This window comes from Mirounga angustirostris, unplaced genomic scaffold (genome assembly GCF_029215605.1).
Source record: "Mirounga angustirostris isolate CCGP_5_RB_7025 unplaced genomic scaffold, mMirAng1.0.hap1 SCAF_6, whole genome shotgun sequence".
Taxonomy (NCBI): Eukaryota; Metazoa; Chordata; class Mammalia; order Carnivora; family Phocidae; genus Mirounga; species Mirounga angustirostris.
Genome location: NW_026991714.1, coordinates 81,384,723 through 81,407,242, shown reverse-complemented (window position 1 = coordinate 81,407,242; position 22,520 = coordinate 81,384,723). Strand labels below are relative to the sequence as shown.

The 22,520-nt window shown below is 51.3% G+C and overlaps 1 protein-coding gene across 2 annotated transcripts in view; it reads left to right on the top strand.

Annotated features, from left to right (window-relative positions):
- Window positions 1–22,520, top strand: part of GPR137B (G protein-coupled receptor 137B) — a 51,286-nt gene that overhangs the window by 3,726 nt on the left and 25,040 nt on the right. For both annotated transcript variants that reach the window (XR_010412422.1, XM_045877789.3), the window contains exon 2: window positions 17,399–17,448. Coding sequence is in view for 1 of the 2 variants with exons in the window: in XM_045877789.3 (XP_045733745.1) it covers window positions 17,399–17,448 (50 nt within the window). In the remaining variant the exon portion in view is untranslated. The remainder of the gene's footprint in view (window positions 1–17,398; window positions 17,449–22,520) is intronic.

Genomic DNA, 22,520 nt, shown 5'->3' with positions numbered 1-22,520 from the left:
CTGGTGCCCTCAGACCCCCCACGGCCCAGGGTGGCCTCTGCTAGGACTCTCCCTGCAACCCAGTTTGTTCTCATGTCTACACCCCTTGGGTCTGAGCCTTCCCAGCTCAGCAAGCACCTGTCCGTGGAGTGGGGTGGTGAGGCCCCCTGCTTCCTAATCCACCTGAGCAGTTCCCCTGGGGTTTTCTCCTCAGTGACCCGGGGTGAGGGTCGCATGTGCCACCGTGAATGCCAGTCTCCTGCCGAGGACAGGCTGATGACTCCTTTTCTCCGCTCTCCACCTTCTCGGATAGGCTGGAAGGTGGGGAGGAGGCTAGTGGTAGGACTGGTTCTGCTGACTCTTAGCTGGCCCTGTGTGAGGTGTGTGAACGGCTGGCCCCAAATGTCCGGGGCTGTCTTTGGAACATGGAGTGTTGAGTACCTGTCGTTTCTGGCTCTGGTCCCCAGCACCAGTGTGGGGTACAGCTAAACTCCCACTCAGCTCTTTTTGCCTTTTTTTTTTTTTAAAGATTTTATTTATTTGTCAGAGAGAGGGAGAGAGCACAAGCAGGGGGAGCGGCAGGTAGAGGAAGAGGAAGAAGCAGACTCCCCGCTGAGCAGGGAGCCCGATGCGGGGCTCCATCCCAGGACCCTGGGATCATGACCTGAGCCTCAGGCAGATGCTTAAGCGACTGAGCCACCCAGGCGCCCCTCCCACTCAGCTCTTTGCTGCACCAGGAAGTGGTAGGGCTGAGGCTTGAACTGAGGTCTGTCCTCCAGAGCCTGCTCTTCACGTAGAGGTTTCCAGCAGAGCAGGACCCCGACAGCGGGAGCATGGGGGAATCTCTGCGCATGGGGTATTGAGGTGCCCTCCACCCCAGGCTGTGGGGTCGAGGCCCAGTAGCAGAGGTTGCCAGCCGTGTTCCAGGGCAGCCCCTGGGCAAGCAGATTTGTCTGTAGTGCTCCTGGTGTGGCCATGGGCTCAGCAATACCTGGGCAGCTGTGTCTTCCAGCTGTTTGCCCTGGGACCTCAGACCCTTGGGGCCCCTGAGTTTGGTGGAGCAGAGTGGGCTCAACGTCTCACTGGTTCAGCGTTGTCTTGAGCCCGATGGCAAATTCCTGCCATGACAGAAGGGTATTTTGAGGAAGGAAAAGGAGAAGTGAACTCTCGGGACGGGGGCGGGGTGGGGGGAGATGTGGTGTGATTAATGGATGCTGACGCAGAAGCCAGGACTCCAGCACGTCTTAGAGGGCGGCTGGGAAGCTGCAGGGCAGTTAGGGCGGGTGGTGGGGGGGAGCTGAGGCTCATGGGGACTGTTGGAGCATATCGTGGGAGTCAGGGGGTCATGGTGTGCCAGCAAAGGCCTATAAATGGGTTGGCAGCACTGGGAATGGAAGGAGCAGGGACTGTGTGGGCAGGACCAAGTTTAAATCCTGGCTTCACCCCTAGTGTGGCTCCCATGGCTGGTTACTGACATTCCTCACCAGGAAATCAACGACCACGACCACGGTGCTTATCCCCCTGGTGGGAGCAGGTTAAAGGAGACACCGTCGGTGTTGTAACCCTTTGCACCTCAGTTAAGGTGCTCTTTCTGCATGTAACAGGAGGGACTCTGGCTCTTGCCCAGATACCAAACCACAGTCTTAAAGGTCAGACCCCAGTACCAGCTCTGCCTTGTATCACCCCCACCGTGTCATCGAAATGACTTCTACCACCATGTTGCAACATTTATGTTTATAAAATGACAGTGACACTTGGCTTGCCCTTAGAGGGAGTGTGGAAGTGAGCAGCTCCTCATAGCTGCGGCTCCTGAAGCCAAGAGCTGGGGAGAGTGGGAGGTTCAGCGGCCCAGCCCCTCATTTTGCAGATGAGCCAACCGAGGCCAGGAGAATTCCAGTGACTTGTCCAAGGTCACTCAGTCTGGTATGAAGAGCCAGGTCGAGGCCCAGCACCTGTGAGCTTGTGCTTGTTGCACATGCTACCCCCAACTCGAAGTGCACCCCTGTCCTCATCCTTGCTGATAGGGAACCAGGAGGCAGCCAAAATCTAATCCAGGGACCCTCTCTCCAGCCCTACCAGGAAAAGGGAGGTATTGATCTTAGGAATACGTGAGTCTTGCTGTGCTTCTTGGCAGTCCATTTAATCAAGATCAAGAAATGTTTACCAAATACTATTGTGTGCCAGGTCCAAATCCAGGAGGTGTGAGGAGGGACGCTTCTAGGCCTGTTGGTGATTATGAAGAAGTAAGAAGCTTAGGAACACACAAGGCAAGCATTAATCCCCAAGTACCTTATTTCAAAGCTGGGACCCAACAGTCCCACCAGGGCAGGAAGTATATTCGGCCTCACCTCTGTGCACCACACCCATGACCTCTTGGTCTCGGGCTCCTTGTGGTCACTCAGTGGGCTCACAGCCTCCAGAGCAGTGTGCATGTGTGTGTACCTGTGTGCGCCTCTGCCAGGGCAGGCACACATGGAACCCAGGAGAATTTTCCTTACTTGCATTCAGTCGACCATCCACCACCAGCCCCTCCCAGGAAGTAGCTTCCCAGCCTCACTTCTAAAAATTTCCCTAAGAAGAGGCCTCTGATTCTACAGCCCAGTTGCCCAAGATCTCTCCTCAAAGCACAAGCTTTTAATTCTCTCCGCTCCCGTTATTATTGCTTCAGTGCCAACCTAAGGTGAACCACATTTCATGAATGGCCTCAGCACTCTTGGGAACGATTAGACTCTCACAGCGAACCCGAAATCCAACCCCACTGACCACGAAGCCTTGATTTTCCCAACAGCAGAAGCTGAGCTGAGCCTACCGGCTGTGTCCTTGTGCACCGAGCACAAACCTGCGGCTCCTGTCCCCATCGGGAACCTTGGTCTGGGTCCCACACACCCTGCCATCTACAGGGTTTTGTGGCATCTTTGAGCACCCCTGTCTTTCCTCAGGTCAGGCAAGCAGGGACTAGTGGGGGCGGGGGTTGGTCCACGGCTGTGTCTGACAGCACGTGCCCTCCCCAACTGGGGGGCTGTTGTGTGTCCATCGTCTTAGCCCCCAAAGGCCTCCGGTGCCTGGGAGGGGATCATCTTGGAGGTGACATCATCAGGGCGGTGAGGGACGGCCTGACCAGAGAAGGACATTGACGGAATGGAAGGCTACTCATCCTTGTGACATCACTCAGAGACTCTCCGCTTTTTGAGAACTGCAAATCATGTGATCTGGAGAGTGGCTTTGGTCAGTCGGTTCCTGTTCTCCTTGCAGCTCTAGCGAGAGGAGCCTCTTCCTGGTTTGTGGGTCTGTCTGTCTCAGGTCTGACATTCTGGCAGGTCAGGTTTTCTCGGGACAGAAATAGCCTCAGCAAACGGTCCAGACGATACCTGCCACACTGCATTCAGGGAGGTCTGCAGAGGCTTGTCAGTATTTTACTTTTTAATTATCCCGGGGCTTAAGTTTTGAGTCTGTTCGCCAATGAGTACAGATGAAGCCTGAGTGGATTTTCTCTACCAGTGGGTTGATTTCCTCAAATTTGCTCATGGGGGAGGGGGGACGGCGCAAGGAAGGAAGGAGCGCGGGATGCCTGTGTCAATATCTTAGGCCTTGTGAGCCCCATACAGTCTCTGCTGTGTATTCTTTTTTTTTTTTTTTTTTCCATACGTCTCTTTTAAAAGATAAAAACTGCTCTTAGCTCACAGGCCATACAAAAACAGGCTGTGGGCTGGATTTGGTCCTCGGGCCCAGGTTAGAACAAACCCAGCATTTATCACCAAGCTCCCACCCCATCTTTATCCTGTTATTGTTGCCGGGACAAGTTGGAATTGGGCTTGGGTTTTCATCTCCTGCTTAGAGAGTGCTGTTTGCTTTGAACAAATCTTACTGATCACCTACGCAGGTGCCTGAGGCCAGAGGCAGTAAGTTGGGTTTTCTTCCCCGAGGGCCACTGACTATGGGGAAGGACACACGGAAATGGGAGTGCCCTGAGCCACATGCCACCCACAGCACACAGAAGGGAACCTGTCTCCTGTCGGCCAGGGGCTGGGGAGACATAGACGAGGGCCCTCCACCGGCTTGATATATTGTGACATCATCAGCCCTCTACCCCTTTCCTGGCAGACACACTTGCTATGCGTAATCCGCAGGGCAGAAATCCCCCACACACAGGGACCTCAGCTCCCCAGGCTGCACCCTATCTCATGAGTAGGTCAAGTAATGTCATGAGGGCTGACATTACTTGGTGACAGTCCTTACAGCGGTGACACAAAGTGGGATGTCTCCAATGGTCACTCCATCTCCACGATTGTTCCTCTAGGATGCACATTGCATGTTTTTAAAAGAACCAGTGGCGTTTGTTACTATTTAAGTGTAAAGGCAAATCTCTTTGCTCTGGTTTGTTCCTGGCGGCAGCTTCCTGGGGTTCAGAGCATCAGGATGGAAAGGTGGTGCTTGGGGGAAGTCTGGGTGGCTCCAGTTCCTCCCCTTGGGGCCGTTCCGAGCAGATACAGTCCCTCTTCCCAGGACAGCCCTTTGCAGTTGTGGTGGCAGATGTACTCTCCCAGTACCTGTCCGCAGGGGTGGGACATTCTCAGTTCCTTTCATTGTTTCTGATGGGATGTGGTTTTCACTGTCCTGGTGCCCGTCGGCCCCACCCAGTGGACCACGGTGAGCCAGGGGCAGCTCCAGGAGCAGAAGGAGGCCTCACTCCCAGCGTTCCGCCACATTGCTTCCTCTCTGGCAAGTATTGAGGGCTGTTCTGTCCGGGGTAGATACAAGGAGCCCCGTCGGGGCCGTCTTGGGCTGCTCAGGCTGCTCTAACCGAATACCACGGTGGCTTCACAGCCAGTTATTTCTCTCCGTTCTAGAGCTGGGAGTCTGAGGTCGGGGTGTCACCATGGTTGGGCTCTGGTGAGAGCCTGTCCTGGTTGCACATGGCAGCCTCTCCTTGGGTCCTTACGTGGTGGAGAGCAGGGAGAGTGCTCTCCAGGGCCCGTTCATGAGGACACTGTTGCCCTTCACGTGGGCTTCACCCTCCTGACCTAACTGCCTCCCAGAGGCCTCACCTGCTGATGCCATCACATGGAGGAGCAGGATTTCAGCCTGTGATTTGGGGGGGACCCCAGCAGGCCGTCCGTAGCCAGTACCACACTGCCTCCAGCTAGGGCAAGAGTCCCCAGGGAATGTCAGAATGCTCCTCACTCCTGAGGCAGGAAGTTATTTTGGGGAGGGAAAGACACCTGAGGCACTTTCGCTGCTAACTTACATTGTAGTTCTGTGTACTTTGGTGCACAGATCGTGGCCGTGATAAAACGTGGCCCACGGCGGCCTTTGGGCCGGCCACTGACCCCCCCGGCTAAGCTCCCCTTGCTGGAAAAGGTCTCCTCCTTGCTACTAAGGTGCTCTTTTATGTGCGTGTCATGCACATTTGGAACAATTGCAGGCAGGGCCCTGACCTGCAGATCGTGCCCCACGGTGGCGGTTGCCATAGGAGCGGCTCAGAAACATAGTGATGATTGTGGCACCTTGTATGGTCAAGGTCCTTTCCATTCACGAGGGTGAAGAGAGAGAATGCTGCCAGGGAGGTTGATCTGCATGGTCAGTCTTCATCTGTCCCAGCGAGACGGCAGGTGCTTCTCCCTGTGGCCTCTGCCCAGGGGAGTCAGCGGGCCCCAGGGCAGGACTGGGCTTCTGTGACCCAGGCCCAGCTCCTTCCTCCCCCTGACAGGTGGGGCCCACGCCCCCTGAGAAGCAAGGCTGCAGTGGACGGGTGGGGCTTCCCAGGGCAGAGGCCCCAGGCTGCCCTCTGGGAAGGCTCTTCATGTCCTAGAGTTTTGAGTTGTTTTTTTTTTTTTTAAACATTTTATTAATTTATTTGGGGGAGAGAGCACGAGCCAGGGCAGAGGTTAGAGGGAGAAACGGGGGGCCTGATGCGGGACTTGATCTCAGGACCTCGGGATCACGACCTAAGCCGAAGGCAGATGCTGAACCTACTGAGCCACCCAGGTGCCCTTCATGTCTAGAGTTTTAAAGGTAGAAGGCACCTGAATGGGTATTGGGACTAACCCTCTTGTCTCACGGATGGACACCAAGACTCAGAAAGGCGAAGAGAGGTCATCAGGGCTGAGCCAAGCAGGTTCATGGCTGTCTGGCCAGCCACACCCCGAATCCAGACACTCAGGTGCCCGATGACGAGGAAAAGCAAGAAAATTGAAGGCCAGGCTCCGTGTGTTGCTGGTTGACTGTGAGGGGCGCTCTCCAGGGCGCTACTGCCCCTCCTGGGCTGCCTGCCGGCCTAGAGCCTTCTGGGGCAGCCTGGCTGGTGTGGGCGCTGTCAGATGGAGCCCAGTTCTGTTGATGAGGACAGGGAGGCCCTCCTGAGCCACTGGATGCGTGGAGGCGGGAGCAGAACTTGGCTGGACTGGTGGGAATTGGAAACAGGAGAGGACGGGAGGAAGCAAGCAGAGATGCCTCTTTCCTGTCAGACCTTTCCCTCTGTTCCCTGAGTGAGCACTGAGAGTCGGGGGCAGTTTAGGCAAGAGACCCAGCTCATGCTCCTTGTCCCACTATGCGGTGGCACTGACATGCATGTGCGTATGTGCATGCATGCGGGTGCCTGGAAGGGCGTCTTAGGTGCTGGGTCAGCAGACGGGACAGTACATCAGAGCTCTTGGGAGGGCTGGAGCTGGCTAACAGCACTTGCAGGGAAGTTCAGAGCGGAGGTAAGATCACTGTGCATCCCAAGATCACATGCAAAAGCAGCTCACTTAATTGCTGGGGACTCTGTCTGTGTTCCTCGGGACAGCACGAGGCCAGGAAGTGAGCAGGACCCGCTCCTCGAGCCGTGGGCTTGCCAAGTTCAAAGGCAGAAGTTGAAATGGTGAAGACATGACCCTGGAGCCCAGTCACCTCCCTGGGGACCCCTCACATGTGGCCAGCCCAGGACCCGGACAGAGCTCACCTTGGCTTCAGGCTACTGCACCCCATAATTCTGTGGCACAAACAGCGTATACGCCTTTTTCCTTCATGGCATTCCATGGCTTTAAATGCATGGTCCATCTCCATGCACATGAAGACACCATGCTTGCCTCGCTTTCGCAGAGAGCTGTCCTGATGGCTGACCCCCTGGAGTTGGCTTATGCTCGTCCTTGGGGATTCCTGCAGAAGGGGAGAAATGTGCCATTTGGGTCTCAGGGACTCTGGTTGTTGTGTCACCCTGCTCTGGTGAATGAGGGTGCTCAGCATGGGGAAACTCCGACGGAGGCAGCTGACCACTGGCTGTCACCTGGGGAGACCAGGGCCTCGGGTTTGCATAATTTCCCCAATATATCAGGAAGTGGGCAGCACGGAGGAACCATAAGAGCGAACGGCGAATGTGTCTTGGTTCCTAACCTTTCTGAGTGTGAAAATTCCTTTTATGGTCAAAAAGGACTCTGTGGTCATGGTTTAGTAGTTGTGCATTTAGAATCATGGTTGGAGAACACGGACAAGGACTAATGACAGTAGCAAACACATAAACACAGAGTGTCTGTTAGGTGACCGGCATTTGTCTAAGTGCAAGACCTGGGTTAATTCAGCTAATCCTCACAGAAACCTACTAGATGGGTACTGTGATTAATTTCATTTGACAGGTGAGGTACTTGAGGCACAGAGAGGTTAGGTAACTTTTCCACAGTCACACAGCTGACAATTGGTGGAGCCAGGATTCAGGTCCAGGTGAGCCAGCTTGAGTGCACACTCTTGATCATCTTTACATGTCTCTGTGCCAGAGAAAGGCACAAAGCTGTGGCCTATGGTCAGTGGGACACCGGGCCTTAGCAAGAATGTGTGTTGCGAACATGTCATCATGGGCGAACAAACAAGTTGCACAAGGGTCTGGAAAGTGTTAATATTGTTCAGATGAAGTGAAAACCCACACAAGATGGTACTCTGTATTTTTTACATATGGTATATTGATATATTAGGTGTTATTTGTAAATGCACACATACATGGTAAAATTATAAGCCTTCCTGGGTATGGTAAGGCTAGATTCAGAAAGGGATTACCTCCGCAGAGGAGGGATTAGAACCAGCGAGAGAGATGCCGGGGGCTTCAGGGTTACCTTTTTCATTTGTTAAAAATGAAAACTGAGTTGGAACAAAGATGGCTGTGTTCCAGCTTGAACTGTGTGGTGGGTACATGAGTGTGGGCTAGGTAGTTTCTTTTTTTTTTTTTTTTTTTTTTTAAGATTTTTAAAAAATTTGTCAGAAAGAAAGAGCACAAGCAGGGGGAGGGGCAGGCAGAGGGAGAAGCAGGTTCCCCACTGAGCAGGGATCCTGACGCAGGACTCCATCTGAGGACCCCAGGATCATGACCTGAGCCAAAGGCAGACGCTTAACCCACTGAGCCACCCAGGCTTCCCTGGGGGAGGTAGTTTCTTTGGGTGTACATGACGTACGTACTTTATAATGAATCTTAACCCTACCATAAATTTGGAGCATTTTCAAGTGAATCTGCGTACATACATTTGAAGAGAGAGTGCGTGTGTGAGCGAGAGAGACATACTGGTTTCTTTCGACTTCGGCCTGCTTGGCGCACGCAGCCTCCGACCCGCTCAGCTCCTGGGAGGGTCTCCCCGGGGGCCCTAGCCCACGGCCAGACCTCTGCCCAGCGGGGCAGGTGTGTGCAGTCTGGAGCCTGTTAGGGCTGGGGAGTGTCTGCTCAGCCTGTTCATTTCCAGGGAGTGGGGGCCCAGAAGGGCAGACCCAGGGACCCGGGTCATGTGGGGTGGGGGGAGTTTATAGGGCAGAATGGCTACATACAGCGCCTCTGAATCAAGTGCAAGTCTGGAAGCATAGTGCTCCATTCAGTCGCCACAGACACTGCCTCTGGGGACAGAGAGGTTACTTTTGTTTAGTTTGTCTGAATGCACAAGGGACACTGTCATACCCACAAAGAATAGCATGGTCGTTTCTGCCAGAAGCAGCCAACATGACATTAGGAAAAATGATCGTGAGGCAGCAAATGCCAACTTGAGTCAGTAGGAGGACGAACAGGCAGGCAAGAGTGCAAAGGGTGGAACAGAGTTGGTGAGAGGGTCAGGGACTATAATTTATGGGGGGAGGGAGGCTGAGGTCAGCAGCCGCTCTAGAGACTCTGCTTCTGTCCCAGCAAGGACGTCACCTACTGGGCCCTCCTGCGTCATCTGAAAGGTGGTGCAAGGGGCCTGGGGTTACTGACAGGACCCTGGGCAGGCCTGTAGGTGGGACAGGAGGTTGCCCACATTACAGCCCAGTCTCAGGGGTCGGCCTGGGGCAGCTTCCAGCTTCACCTCATGCCAACCCAGAACTTGGTCTTAAATCAGAACCCGAGGAGCCAGGATCGCTCACAGTGACGTCTGCACCCCTGGATGGCCTCTTGGGAAATCACCGAGCTTTGTTCCCATGGTCCCAGTTTTAGGCAGGACTTTATGACACAGTGGAGGTGATGCTGAGGCCACAGGCATCTGCGACGGGAAATGCTGTATTTCTGAGACACAGCATCAGCTTCCCATGGAAGTGGCTGCGTGCTCGCGCCCTGCCCTGCCCTCCAGCCCTCATGGCCACAGCGGCTCCTGAAAACCCTGGGGTTCTCACCAGCTGTGTAGACACCAAAGGGATGGCAGGGAAAGGAGACCTGACCCCATTGTCTGCCCTTCTGTTTCCCTAAAGAGCAGCTGAGACTCTCCCTTCAGGTCAGGGTTCCAGCCAGGCCTCCCGGTCCCCCAGGGCCACCTCCCCTGCCATCTCTGTGACCCCCTCTTGGGCTCTTCTTCCTGCCTCAGTTTCCCCACCGTCCACCTCCCTCTGGGGGCACCCTCCACCGCCCTCTGCTCTCTGGCCTCTCCCTCCCTCCATTGGTGCAGGGCTGAGACCCCTTCTCATGACGTCTGGGTCTCCTGATCTTAAAACCAAGGCCCCAGTCCCCCTGAATGGCCCCTCTCTTTCATTTCCCAAAAGCACCTTCCCACCCGCAGTCCCCCCCCCACCCTGGGCATGTCCCCACCCAGGCCCCTCCCTCCCTGGTCCGCTGCTCACTTCCCTCCTGCTCCTGCACATTTGTGGGGACATAACCCGCCTTCCAGGAGGCACCCTGTTTCAGGGATGCTGTATTCCCAGCCCTGTGCGGCCATCCCCGCCGCCAATTTTAGAACATTTTTATCACCCCCTCCCCCGCCCAAAGAAACCCTGTAGCCCGAGCGGTCACTCCCTGTGTCTCCCCAAACCCCCCTGACCTGAGTCACCACTCCCCTACCTTCTGTCTTTGATGTGCCTTTAAACACATGCATCCGTTTTCACCTTCCTGCTCAACCCATCAGCGTCGCTTTGCTTCTCGTCCTCACCCCTGCGCCCTCTTAAAGCACAGCTCTGCTTGCTGACTGTTACCCCACCGCACCCCTCCTGCGCTGCCGCCCAGGGCCTGTCAGGCCTTCCCTGCCTCGCTCTGCTGCCCCTTGGCCTAGCCCCGCTGCTGTGACGCGGCCCTCCCTGGGGCGCTGAGGTGCCCCCTGCCAGGCAGCCTCCTCTCCTCACGCCTCCCCGCCTCATGCCTCCTCGGGCCATATTCACATTCCCCCACAGTCCCTGGCTCGTGCGCCTTCCCCCCCATCTCACACCCCTTCACACCCCCTCACACCCCCTCACACCCTCTCACACCCCCTCATACCCCCTCATACCCCCTCATGCCTCATCACGCCTCATCATGCCCCCTCACACCTTCCCTCTCCTATCTCCTTATACCTCCTCTTCATACCTATGCCTCCCTAACCATCTCGTGCCTCCTCACACCTCCCCATATCCCCTCACACCTTCTCACCCCTTTCCACACCCTCTCACACCCCCCCATACCCTCTCACATCCCCTCATGCCTCATCACGCCCCCTCACACCTCTCCTCTTCTATCTCCTCATACCCCTTCACACTTCATCCTCTCACACCTCCTCTTCATACCTCTCTACGCCCCCCTACACCATCTCGTGGCTCCTCATACCTCCCCATACCCCCTCACACTTTCTCACCCCTTTCCACATCCTATCACACCTCCTCACACCCTCTCACATCTCCTCACACCCTCTCACACCTCCCCACACCCTCTCACACCTCCTCACTCCTCCCTGCACCTCTCCACACCATCTCATGCCTCCTTGCACCTCCCCACACCTCTGCACACCCCGCTCACACCTGTCCACATCTCCCCACACCTACTCACACCTCCTCAGATCACCTCACACCTCTCTACACCTCTCCTCTTCTCACACTGCTGGCATGTCTGTGTCTGGTTGTGAGTTTCTTGAGGTCAGAGACCAGCTTGTCCCCATTTTTACAGTTCTTGAGTCCGGATTCAGTGCACCATGCGGTGGACCTGATGTGAATTCCATCAATCTGAATGTGGGAATGATCTGAATTTTTGTCTGGCCTCGAGTTTTCCTTAGCTTTTCACACGGTCTCTGTCTTCCTCCTCTCCGATTTTATGGGTCTTAAGCAGGCAAAGCCCGTGCTGTCAGGAGCACAATAAAATGGGAAAGGGTAATTAATCTTTGTCTGCCTCCCCCTAAGGAGCTGTCTCCTCCCAGCTGGGTTCCTGCTGAGGTCAGCGGGAGCCAGCGCAGACTGTAGGAGATGGGCAGCGAGATAAGGGATCCCCGGCAGGCCAGAGAGCAGGGCTTACCCAGAACATTTAGCTCCAGTTCTGGGCAAGAACAACCTTTACTGACGTCTCTTGAAGCACAGATTGGGGTGGGGGGGGGGTAGGAGAGTTTGGATTTATTTTGCTGGAAACCTGATCCGGACATTTATACATTTTAATTGACGGAGGCAGAAATTGTATTGTAAAAAATGCACGTATATGTGTATGTATACGTGTGTGGGCACGTATACATGTATCTGTATGTGCGTATACTTGCTCTGTGCGTGTGTGTGTGTGTGTATACACAGTAACAGAATATTGCAGTTTAAAGTGCCAGAAATTTAAATGCAACTCTGAGGAACTTAACCTTCAGAATTAACTTGAAGGATGAAGGAAGATTTTCTTAGCACAGCTTGAATAGATCCAATTGCATTTAAGACATAGATGTGTCAGGGCGCCTGGGTGGCTCAGTTGGTTAAGCGACTGCCTTCGGCTCAGGTCATGATCCTGGAGTCCCGGGATCGAGTCCCGCATCGGGCTCCCTGCTCTGCGGGAAGCCTGCTTCTCCCTCTCCCACTCCCCTGCTTGTGTTCCTTCTCTCACTGTGTCTCTCTCTGTCAAATAAATAAATAAATTCTAAAAAAATAAAAAGAAATTTCAAGAGTGTTGTTACTTATAAAGAGAAGATAGAATCAAGGTTTTGGGGGTTCTGGAAATATTCTATTTCTTGACCTTGATGAGTTTAGACAAATGTCTCCTTTATAATAATTCATAAAGCCTGCATTCGGATTTCATTTGTTTTACTGTATATGTGTCAAATTTTCATTTTAAAAAGAAAATTTTTATTCTAAAATCCTCCTTTTGGGGCGCCTGGGTGGCTCAGTTGGTTAAGCGACTGCCTTGGGCTCAGGTCATGATCCTGGAGTCCCGGGATCGAGTCCCACATCGGGCTCCCTGCTCAGCGGGGAGCCTGCTTCTCCCTCTGACTCTTCCCCTCTCCTGTGCTCTCTCTCATTCTCTCTGTCTCAAAAAAAAAAAAAAAAAAAAGACATAGATGTGTCACAAATAATCAGCAGTGGATCGAGTTTTTACAAATCACGGTCAGGGCTTGTATTTTGATGTGGTTATCACCTTGGCTTTTAGTTTCGAGAGGATCAAATGATTTACTGACCATCAGATTGTGCCTTTCCCTGGTGATGACTTTTCCCCTCCAGGCAGGGATGAGTTTGAGCTCGGCGGGGTGGGGCCCAGGGCCCCCCTCAGGGTGGGACGCCTCACCCGTGGGCCCCTCGAGCTCTGTGTGCTGCATGGCTGGTGGCCCCGTGTAAGGGGCGCGGGGGGGGGGTCTGAATATCATTTTAAAGTTCTCCTTCTTGTTTGTTGTGTTATAATTACCGTGAGTCTTACTAAGGCTGCGGTGAACAGTGTCCATCCATGCTTGGTGCGTAGGGCAGTGTTTCCCAAACTCTGTGCCCCGGAACACTCAGAAGACCATAAGAGGCCAAGTAAGTTTGGAAAACTGCATGCCGTATGTTTTGCTTGAAGATTTACAACAGGTATTAGTCTTTTCGAGACTGGGAAATTCCTGCAGGGAAAAACCGTTTAGCTTAACAGTTTCTAAATGTATTTGATCACATGAGGCTTATTTCCAGTAACATTGATTAGTTCTCAATTCTGTGGGAACACCTTGAGAAGCCCTGCCTCAGAATAAATTTGTAGAAGTGGAAGTGTTGGAACAAAGCATGGGGTTGCTTAGATGGCTGCAATACTAGACCCAACATTTGACAGTCACGGCTGGGAACCCCATCCTTCACCATGTTCCGGGAAGGGTGTCCTGGGTCCAGGCTGGCCTTGGACGCCATCCTCCCACACCTGCCTCTGTTCAGTCCACTCCCAGCCCAACGTGTGCAGATGAGCTGCAGAGGCCAGGGGCTGCAGGAAGTCAACAAGTGTCTGTTGTTGGGTTTATAAAGAAGGTGACTAGGTGGGTTGTGTTTCCCTCCTTCCTCAGCTCTTGGCTGGGTCTTTCGTTCTGCACATCCCGGCCCTGAAGACCCAGCACGGGCAGGTGGGGGTAGCAAGCAGGGAGCCTGATTCGCCATGACTTGACCCTGATCCACCCATACTTCTCCCTGCCACCAGGAGCTGCAAGTGCCAGAGGGCGGCAGGACGGGGCTGGGGAGCAGAGGAGGCCGATGTGCCCACCACGAGGCAGAGCCCATGGCTTGCTCACCTGCTCGCTGCCTGAGCTTGGACCAGCTGAGGCTGGAGCCTTTCTGGTCTGCATCCCATCTTGTGTCCTCTGGGTCTCTCCTCTCCGGCTGTAAGCCTGTTGAAGGCAGGACTGCTCATATTTTTCTCTTAGTCCTGCCAGCGCTTTGCACAGAGCCGAGTCCACAGGATGGGACCACCTCATGCCCCGTCTGGGGGATGCTGTCCCATGGAGTGCCCTTGGGCTGTGCCTGGTGTGAATGAGTAACCTAAGTCACTCCGGCTGAGGTTACCTGCTACCAACCAAGCCCCCTAAGTGTGGCACAACATTAAAAATATTTGGGTATTGACAAGGTTAAGCACTTTTTTAAAATACTGTAGTTTCTTCTCTACACTTTGAAATCTGTGAATTCTTTTTTTTTATTTAAGATTTTATTTATTTGAGAAAGAGAGCACAAGCAGGGGGAGTGGGAGAGGGAGAAGCAGGTTTCCCGCCGAGCAGGGAGCCCGATGTGGGGCTCGATCTCAGGACCCCGGGATCATGACCTGAGCTGAAGGCAGATGCTTTACTGACTGAGCCACTCAGGCATCCGGTATCTGTGAATTCCTAATTAAGAATTACTAAAATTTTAAAACAAGAATTATTAAAAGTGAGGTCCCCAAGTACTATTTAAGAAGGATTTTTCTGAAACTGTTGTTCTGTGTTGTGTGAATCAGTCATATTTTGTAGCAAAACTTTGGAGTCATGTATTAATCTGTTCCTTATTCCTAAGAGTGGTTGTTTTGTAACATTTCTCCTTATGGGCTGCAGAGAAACACCAAAGGTGATGAGACTTGCCTAAAATCCCAGGGGAGATTGTCAGGTAAAGCTGGACTCAGGATCCCTTTAGAGTAAGGGCAGTGTCTTTTGTCCCCTGTTTGTCTTATTTCAATTTATTTGTGATGTCAACCCCTCCTTCCTTCCAAAAACAATTTAAGACAGATACAGAACCCATGTCAGAAACAAAATCATTTCTAAGTTCAGAATGCTTACCTGTGAAGCTTGGTAGATTTGCTTCCTGTGAAGTCTGTGGGAATCTCTGTGCTTCCCCCTCCCCAGGAGTCTGTTTCTGGGAGTCCCCCAGTGGCAGCGCATTACTGGACGTCGGAGGGACGGCAGGAGTGTGTGTGTCTGGGGGGCTGTCCGGGGACCTCGAGCGTCCCCCGATCTCTGTTCTTTGCACTGTGCCCTGACTCTCTGTGTCCACTGATCATTGTGATTGCCTCTTTCAGCGTGTTTTAAATGAATGATTGCAAAGCTAGTCAAGAGGAGCAATATTTCTCAAGAGGTGGTCCTTGGACTAGCTGAATCAGAATCACCTGGGCCAGGGAATTTATTAACTTGCAGATTCCTGGGCTCCTCCCCAGACCCACGGGGTTGGCCCCTCTGAAGGAGATTGCATCTTTAGCAAGTTGCCCGGGTGATTCTTTTTTTTTTTTTTTCTCTTTTAATGGAAGTATAATTGACACACAGTGTTGTTAAGAATTTTAGGTGTACAACATAGTGATTGGACAAGTCTATACATTACTCAGTGCTCACCGTGATGAGTGCAGTCACCACCTGTCACCATACCACGTGATTACAATACTGAATATCTTCCCTATGCTGTACTTCTCATCTTTGTGACTTATTTATTCTATAACTGAGAGTTTGTACCTCTTAATCCGCTTCACCTATTTTGCCCAGCCCCGCACCCACCTCTCCTCTGGCCACCACCATTTTCCTGCATTTCAGAGTCTGTTTGTTTGTTTTGTTCTGTTTTCTCAGATTGCACATCTATATGAAATCATATGGTAGTTGTCTTTCTCTGACTTATCTCACTTAGCATAATACACCATATGTCCAACCACGTTGTCACAAATGGCAAGATCTCATTCTTTTTTTAAGACCAATTAATATTCCATTGTATATACATACCGTCGTCTTTATCCGTTTATCTGTCAGGGGACACTTAGGTTGCTTCTATATCTTGGCTGTTGGAAATAATGCTGCAGTGAACATAGGGGTGCAGATATCTTTTCAAATTAGTGTTTTTGTTTTCTTTGGGTAAATACCCAGTGGTGGAATTACCAGATCGTATGGTATTTCTTTTTTTTATGTGTTTTGAAGGCTCTCCATACTGTTTTCCACAGTGGGCCTCATGCACATGTAAGTCTGAGAATTATCTACTGAGGGTCCTCAGAAGAATGCCTTTTAGAAAGCTCCCAGAGGGAAATGGCTTCTCCTGTTGCATATGTATTCTGGGAACTGACCCATACAGTCCCCGTGAAGGCTCCCTTGTGCATCTGCATCAGCGCACTTAGCCACGTACTTGGGATCTGCTGAAGAATTTCCTGGGGTTACTTTCAGATATCCTTCTTGCACGGATTTCTCACTGCATCTTCCTCAGGCAAGGGGGCAACAATATTTAACCCCTGGGTGGCCTCAGAGGTCCCAGAGCTGCCTGTTCTCTCCTCCCCTCCCCCAGGAATCATGCTTACCCTGTTCTCCCTTGTCTTTTACTCTATCCAGCTCAGGCAATGTATCTGCTCCTTAGATATTTTCAGGGGCTGAGCAAAACCTGGGAGAAGCACCAAATGCAAAGAGAGCTGAGAAGCAGGAGAGCATGTGAGGGGTTGGTGGGGAGAGGCGGGACCGAGAGGGCCAGCAGGCCAGGCTGAGGCTTGGGGCAGCTTTCGGATCTCCATGCCGAGGGCTTGTGGGCAGCAGGGGATGAAGGTCCCGATAGCATCCACAGCAAGGGCATCGCCCTTCTCCCAGTGGTGCCCCCGCCCCATGGACACCAGGGATCCAGGAGAGCACAAGCATGAGCACATGTACCTTACCCCATCCCAGTTCCCCAGCCAGGCCCCCAGCACTCCTGTGGGCACCTGCGCTTGCCTCAGGAGCCCCCGTGTGCATGCGCTGTGGGCCTAGTGGCCATGTCACAGTTGGGGCTGGAGCGTGAGCTGCTGCCTACCTTCTCTCCCCTCTTCGCCTTCTCAGAGGCTCTGCCAGGCCGGCCGCTGCACCCTGCGTGGACACGTTAGCAATGGTGCAGGACACAAAAGATGTGGAGAAATTCCAACACGTGACATTTCTCCTATAGATAATGGTCGTCTGATGCTTCTATAGCCCGGAGACATTGAAAGTGGGCTGCAGAATTTGAGGCCTGGGTAGGTGGACGCTTACATTCAAACAACATGAATTTGGTGCCAGTGAAAATTCTAAGAAAGGGTGAGGGCAGACTGTTGATCTTTAAGGGAAATACGGGTTCAAATACGAATCTTATAAGAGAAATACTTGGCAGTGGTAGACCAGTAATACTTTTATTTTTTCCTTTTTTAACCATTTTCATCATTTTAAAATATCTTTACTTTGGAAATTGTGTGGATAGCTTGGAAAATCTTTAGCTTAACAAACATTCTGACAAAGCAGACATCTCAGTTTCGAACATGGGCCCTGGCACCTGGGTATAAAGGGAAAGAGGAGTTCCGAGTGATGATGTTGGTTTGTTGGTGACAGTATACTATATCCCCAACCCCCATGTTGTTCTGTCATTGCAGGTGATTTTCAAAGCCAAGTCAAAATATTCTCCAGAATTACTCAAATACCGGTAAGTACCCTGGGCGGGGGGGGATTTCCATCCTCATTTGGCAGATATATTTTTGACTATTTAAGACTCAGGTTAGGCACCCTGAAGCAGAAATGTAGTCTGTGTCCTTGAGCAAACACTCTGTAAAGATGTCCTAAACAACACAACCACTCACGGAATGAGCAATCTCTGCCCCGGGCTGCTGTGTACCGTTGAGAGTCCCAGGAATTTTGTGGAAGAAGTCAGTCCGTGCCGGGCTGAAAGGAGAGGCTCATAATCTGGAAGGGAATGCCTTAAATCACATGCCAAGTTTATAAGAAGAGGTGGATAGGCATGTTTTTCCTGTGGAGACGGTTCATAGATTTCCCCACATTTTCAGATGTCTGTGACCCCAGCACCCTCAAGAGCAGAGAAACCAGTGGCTTAAAGATTGGTCAGATTTGATCAGAGGGGAAGGGGAGACAAGGCATTCAGAAGACATGGGGCAGGTACACGGTGTTCTGATGTCCCTGCTGAGGAGAGCTCCAATGGCATGCATGGGCAGACATTTCTGGAAAGGCGATTTTAGCCACTTACCTTCGTGAATCAAAATGAAAATTTGATTCTTTCGTGATTTTAAAAATATGTAAAAATGTATGCATATTGTATTTTATTTAAATATATAATTTTAAATTTATAAACATTTATTATTTAAAATTCTGAAAGTGGGGCACCTGGGTGGCTCAGTTGGTTAAGCATCTGCTTTCAGCTCAGGTCATGATCCCAGTGTCCTGGGATCGAGCCCCACGTCGAGCTCTCTGCTCAGTGGGGAGCCTGCTTCTCCCTCTCCCTCTGCCTGCCACTCGCCCTGCTTGTGCGTTCTCCCCCCTTCAGATAAGTAAAACCTTTAAAAAAAATAAAGTTCTGAAAGCGTATTTTTCTCCAGATAAAACTGACATATAACAATATATTAGTTTCAGGTACCCCACAGAATGATTTGATATTGGTGTATATTGCAAAATGATCACTTCAGTAAGTCTAGTTAACATCCATTATAACATACATGGTTACAAAAATTGTTGTTTCCTGTGATGAGAACTTTTAAGATCATGAAAATGTATATTTTGATCTCCATTTGATATCCAAGGAAACTGAAATTCAGAAAGTAATATGACAATACTCAGGCCAAGAGACAAGTCATGAGACTGATGGTGCCATGTTTGTTTTTCTCATCTGATCTTGAAGTCTTTGTTCATTACTTTTTGGGTAGTTTGGTGTATGGTTCTACCAGACTACTCAACTGGGACTTCAGGGTCCACCAAGAAAAATGTTGGCCCTAAGGAGAACCCTTTAAAGGAGCGGTTCCAAGTACGCGATCCTCTCCCTTCTCTGGTAACAAAATAGCTGGCCTTTCCTCCGTACCCATAATCTCTACCTCCAGCCTCTTGACTAGAAATGTAGATCAAACAGGGGGACTGGGGAGCCAAAAATGGGTGAAGATTGGGGAGGAGGAAGAATATTCTGATTGGATCATGGAGCTGGTCTTGTCTTGGAAGTGGTTGGTTGAGGCTGAGGTAATGTGGTATCTTCTAGAAGTGAAATACGAAAGCACTGGTCAGAAAGGAAGACTGTTTCAAAAGTTTTCAGCCTCTGAGCCCTTGGGGGATGGGGTCTCTTAGATGAGAAGGTGTGTGCGTGGGGCAGTGCTTGATCCTTGAACCAAAGTGCAGACACCCAAGATAGGCTGTTTTTAGTGGGAGAGGATTTGCAGAGACGAAGGGAGAAGACCAGGAGAAATTCAGTTGGATGAGATGTTCGGGCCGGAGAAGGTAGAAGAGTTTCTCGAAGCCAGGAGGGTGAGGTACCAATGGGAGGATCCTATTAACTCCGATGTAATAATGAAGAAATCCTCAGAGTTCTTCGTGTTTACGCCCATCTTCTGTCTTCTCTGTTCAGTTCCCCACTTCTCTTAAGCCAGATGCTACAGCAAACATTTCAGGCCATGATTTATCCCTTGAGATTCTTTGGTATGTTGGCTTCTAAATAGACCGGCTTCCCTAATTGAACCACAACTCATCTGAAAAGAAACACAAACCATCAGTCTAGAACTAGTCGAAACTTCTCACCCCAAGCTCCTCCTATAGCTGCTCCATGTTTTTGAAGATGATTTATATTCAGCCCAACCAAGAACCACTTCATTTTCCACTGAAGTCCCCCCTTTCCCTGACACACCTGTGAGCTCTCAGCTTTGCTGGAGTTGGTACTCATTTGACTCAGTTTTTCTCTTTCTCAGCCTATATTTTTCAATCTTTGGCTTAGGAAGTGTGAATACTGGGCAGGGGGAGCTCAAGAACACTGATTTTAAGCATTTTTAACTGTTTTCCCTCCATCTTTGATTTTTTTAGTGAGTAAAAAGCATAATGAGAACTGGGCTTTGCTTTTCCGTTCTGGAAGGAATCTAAGATCTCAGAAGAGAAATTTAAACAATGCTTTATAAGCCATTAATACTATCCCCTCACCGTGGGAGGTAGCAGAGTTCTTCTGTGTCGAGTTAGCTGGCAGCCCGCAAGCCTGGCACTTCTGTCCCCAGCCCCGTGTGGTCAGCTGCCTTAGAGACTCATCTCTGCGCTTGCCGATCCTTCTGGGCTCACAAGCAAAGTCATCTTCCCAGATGCAGGGTCCCACCGATTTCCTTTTCCGTTGGTCTTTTTTTCTCATTATAAACTGTTTATCCTGACCCTGTGGTTTGAGCTGAGAAGAAGTAATTCTGGGGCAGGGTGTAAAACGCTATTGCCATGGAAACGCACCCTTGCGATATGATCTGTTCTGCACCGCCCCCCCCCCCCCCCCCAGCCCGCTCGCTCTCCACATCTCCAAATCTCTCTCTCTCTCCCAGAGCTGCAGGCCCAGGGGGAAAAGTTAAGTTTTGCAAGGTATTTTTTTTTTTCATTATAAAAGTTACATAAGCTTATTAGAAAAAATTATAAAATAGAAAAAGATTGGAAGTTTGTGAATATAGACGTGTGGAAAGAAAGAAACCAAATCTAGTGAACTCCCCCCTCCTGCCCCACAGAATCCTCCTCCAACTCTGAGGAGACACAGTGATGTTTTCCATCATAGGTTTTTGTATCCATTTCCCAGAGCAGAGTTGTTCTGCCACATTTATGATTTTGCTTTCTGACTTTGACCTTAATGTTGGATTACAAGTACTTTGCCCATATTGTTTCAAGTCTCACAACACGGCCAATTTCTTTAAGACAATACCATGTAGTTCAGCTCAGGTCGTGATCCCGGGGTCCTGGGATTGAGCCCCATGTCGTCGTCAGGCTCCCTGCTCAGCAGGGAAGCTGCTTCTCTTCTCTCTCTGCCTCTCCCCCTGCTTTTGTGTGTGCGCACGCCCATCTGCTTAAATAAAATAAATAAATAAATAAATAAATAAAATAAATAAAATCCTAAAAATATCGGACAGAATTCTGTTTAGCAGGTGGTCCTAGAGGCTTGCAGAACAGGATGGGATCGAAATGGAGGGGCAGGAAAGTTTTAGGCAGAAAGATCAGCTTGTGTAAAGACGGGGGGGGGGGACACAGGGATGGGCTTCAGGCCAGCACATAGACTGGCTTAATTAGCATGTGGGGCGCCCATCGATTGACCTGGCTCCGTAGACTGATTGGAAGTATAAGGGATTGGAGGGTGCCAGGGTGGGGTTGAGGGTGGCGGTCAGTCTGGACACCATCACATTGGTTTTAGGCAGAAGCATGAGGCCCTGTGGTTGGTGACGATGGGAAAGGGGGCTCACAACTAGGGAAGTAGGAATAAAGAATCTGTTGAACTTGACAACTGATTAAGCTGGGGGTGCAATCAAAGAGATCTTTAGAGTTTAGGAGTCTACAAAAAGTTGTGGTGCCTTTCAGAGAAATAGGAAAACCAAGAGGAGTGCTGGAGGGGGAACATCGGGAGTTAGGCTTGGACATGGTCTGAGGTGGCAGGGCCTCCATGGCAGGCTGTTTGGAACGTGAGTCTGGCTGTAGGACAGGGCGACAGCTCAAGATGAGCTTCATGAACTTAGGCGTCCGAGGCTGTAACTGAACCTGCAAGAGTAAGCATATTTCCCAGGGGGTAGAGGAGAGAGCCAAGGGTGTTGTCACTTTGGGGGAGGAAGAGGAACCAGGGGCAAGCTCAGACAGAGGAACAGGGTGCAGGCGCAGGGCTGTGGAGCGATGGACAAGGGAGCTCCAGGAAGGCGGGCAAAGATGGCGGCCAAGAGTTGACCCCTTTCCATTTGGGAGTAGGTCATGGGGGCCTGGGAGAACGTGGGGTCAGCAGGGGAGTTCCTGTGGAGGAAGGAATGACGGGATGAGGTGAAGACTTTGTAGAAGTTGCTGTTGACAAAAGGGGAAGCAGGGGTGAGACCTCAAGGCTCTGTGGGGTGAGGACAGAGGCATAACAAGAAGGCACAGGACCCACTGGATTCTCACCGCCACTCTTTGAGGTAAGATGAGAGTCCTCATCTCTCTTTTATGGATAAGGACACGCAGCCCAGAGTGGCCGAGAGACTGGCCTGATGTCTCGGCTCTGTGTGTCTCTGGGTCGCACAGGGCAGATGAGGGCAGGTGGGGAGGAGAAGGAAGGAGTGTGGGATGGAGGCTTGAGCCACATCATACTAGCTGTCGTGGGTGCCACTTGGTCGGTTTTGAGTTATGCCTGGCTTCTTCACCCTTCACTTACACGTTGTCTTTCTCCCTGTGTACCCCCCTCCATGGGTCCTGTCAGTGATGACGTCTGGAGCTGGGATTATCATCCAGGATTCTTTTTTTTTTTTTTTTTAAAGATTTTTATTTATTTATTTATTTGAGAGAGAAAAGGAGAGAGAGAGCACAAGCGCGAGGAGGGGGTCAGAGGAAGAGGGAGAAGCAGACTGCCCGCTGAGCAGGGAGCCCGATGCAGGGCTCGATCCCAGGACCCTGGTATCATGACCTGAGCTGAAGGCAGATGCTTAATGACTGAGCCACCCCGGTGCCCTTTATGCAGCTTTGGAAGACACTCTCTAGCTTCAAAACCACTTATAGTTGAGAGTTTTCATCTTTTGGATTTAAAATGTAGTCAGCTTAGACCCA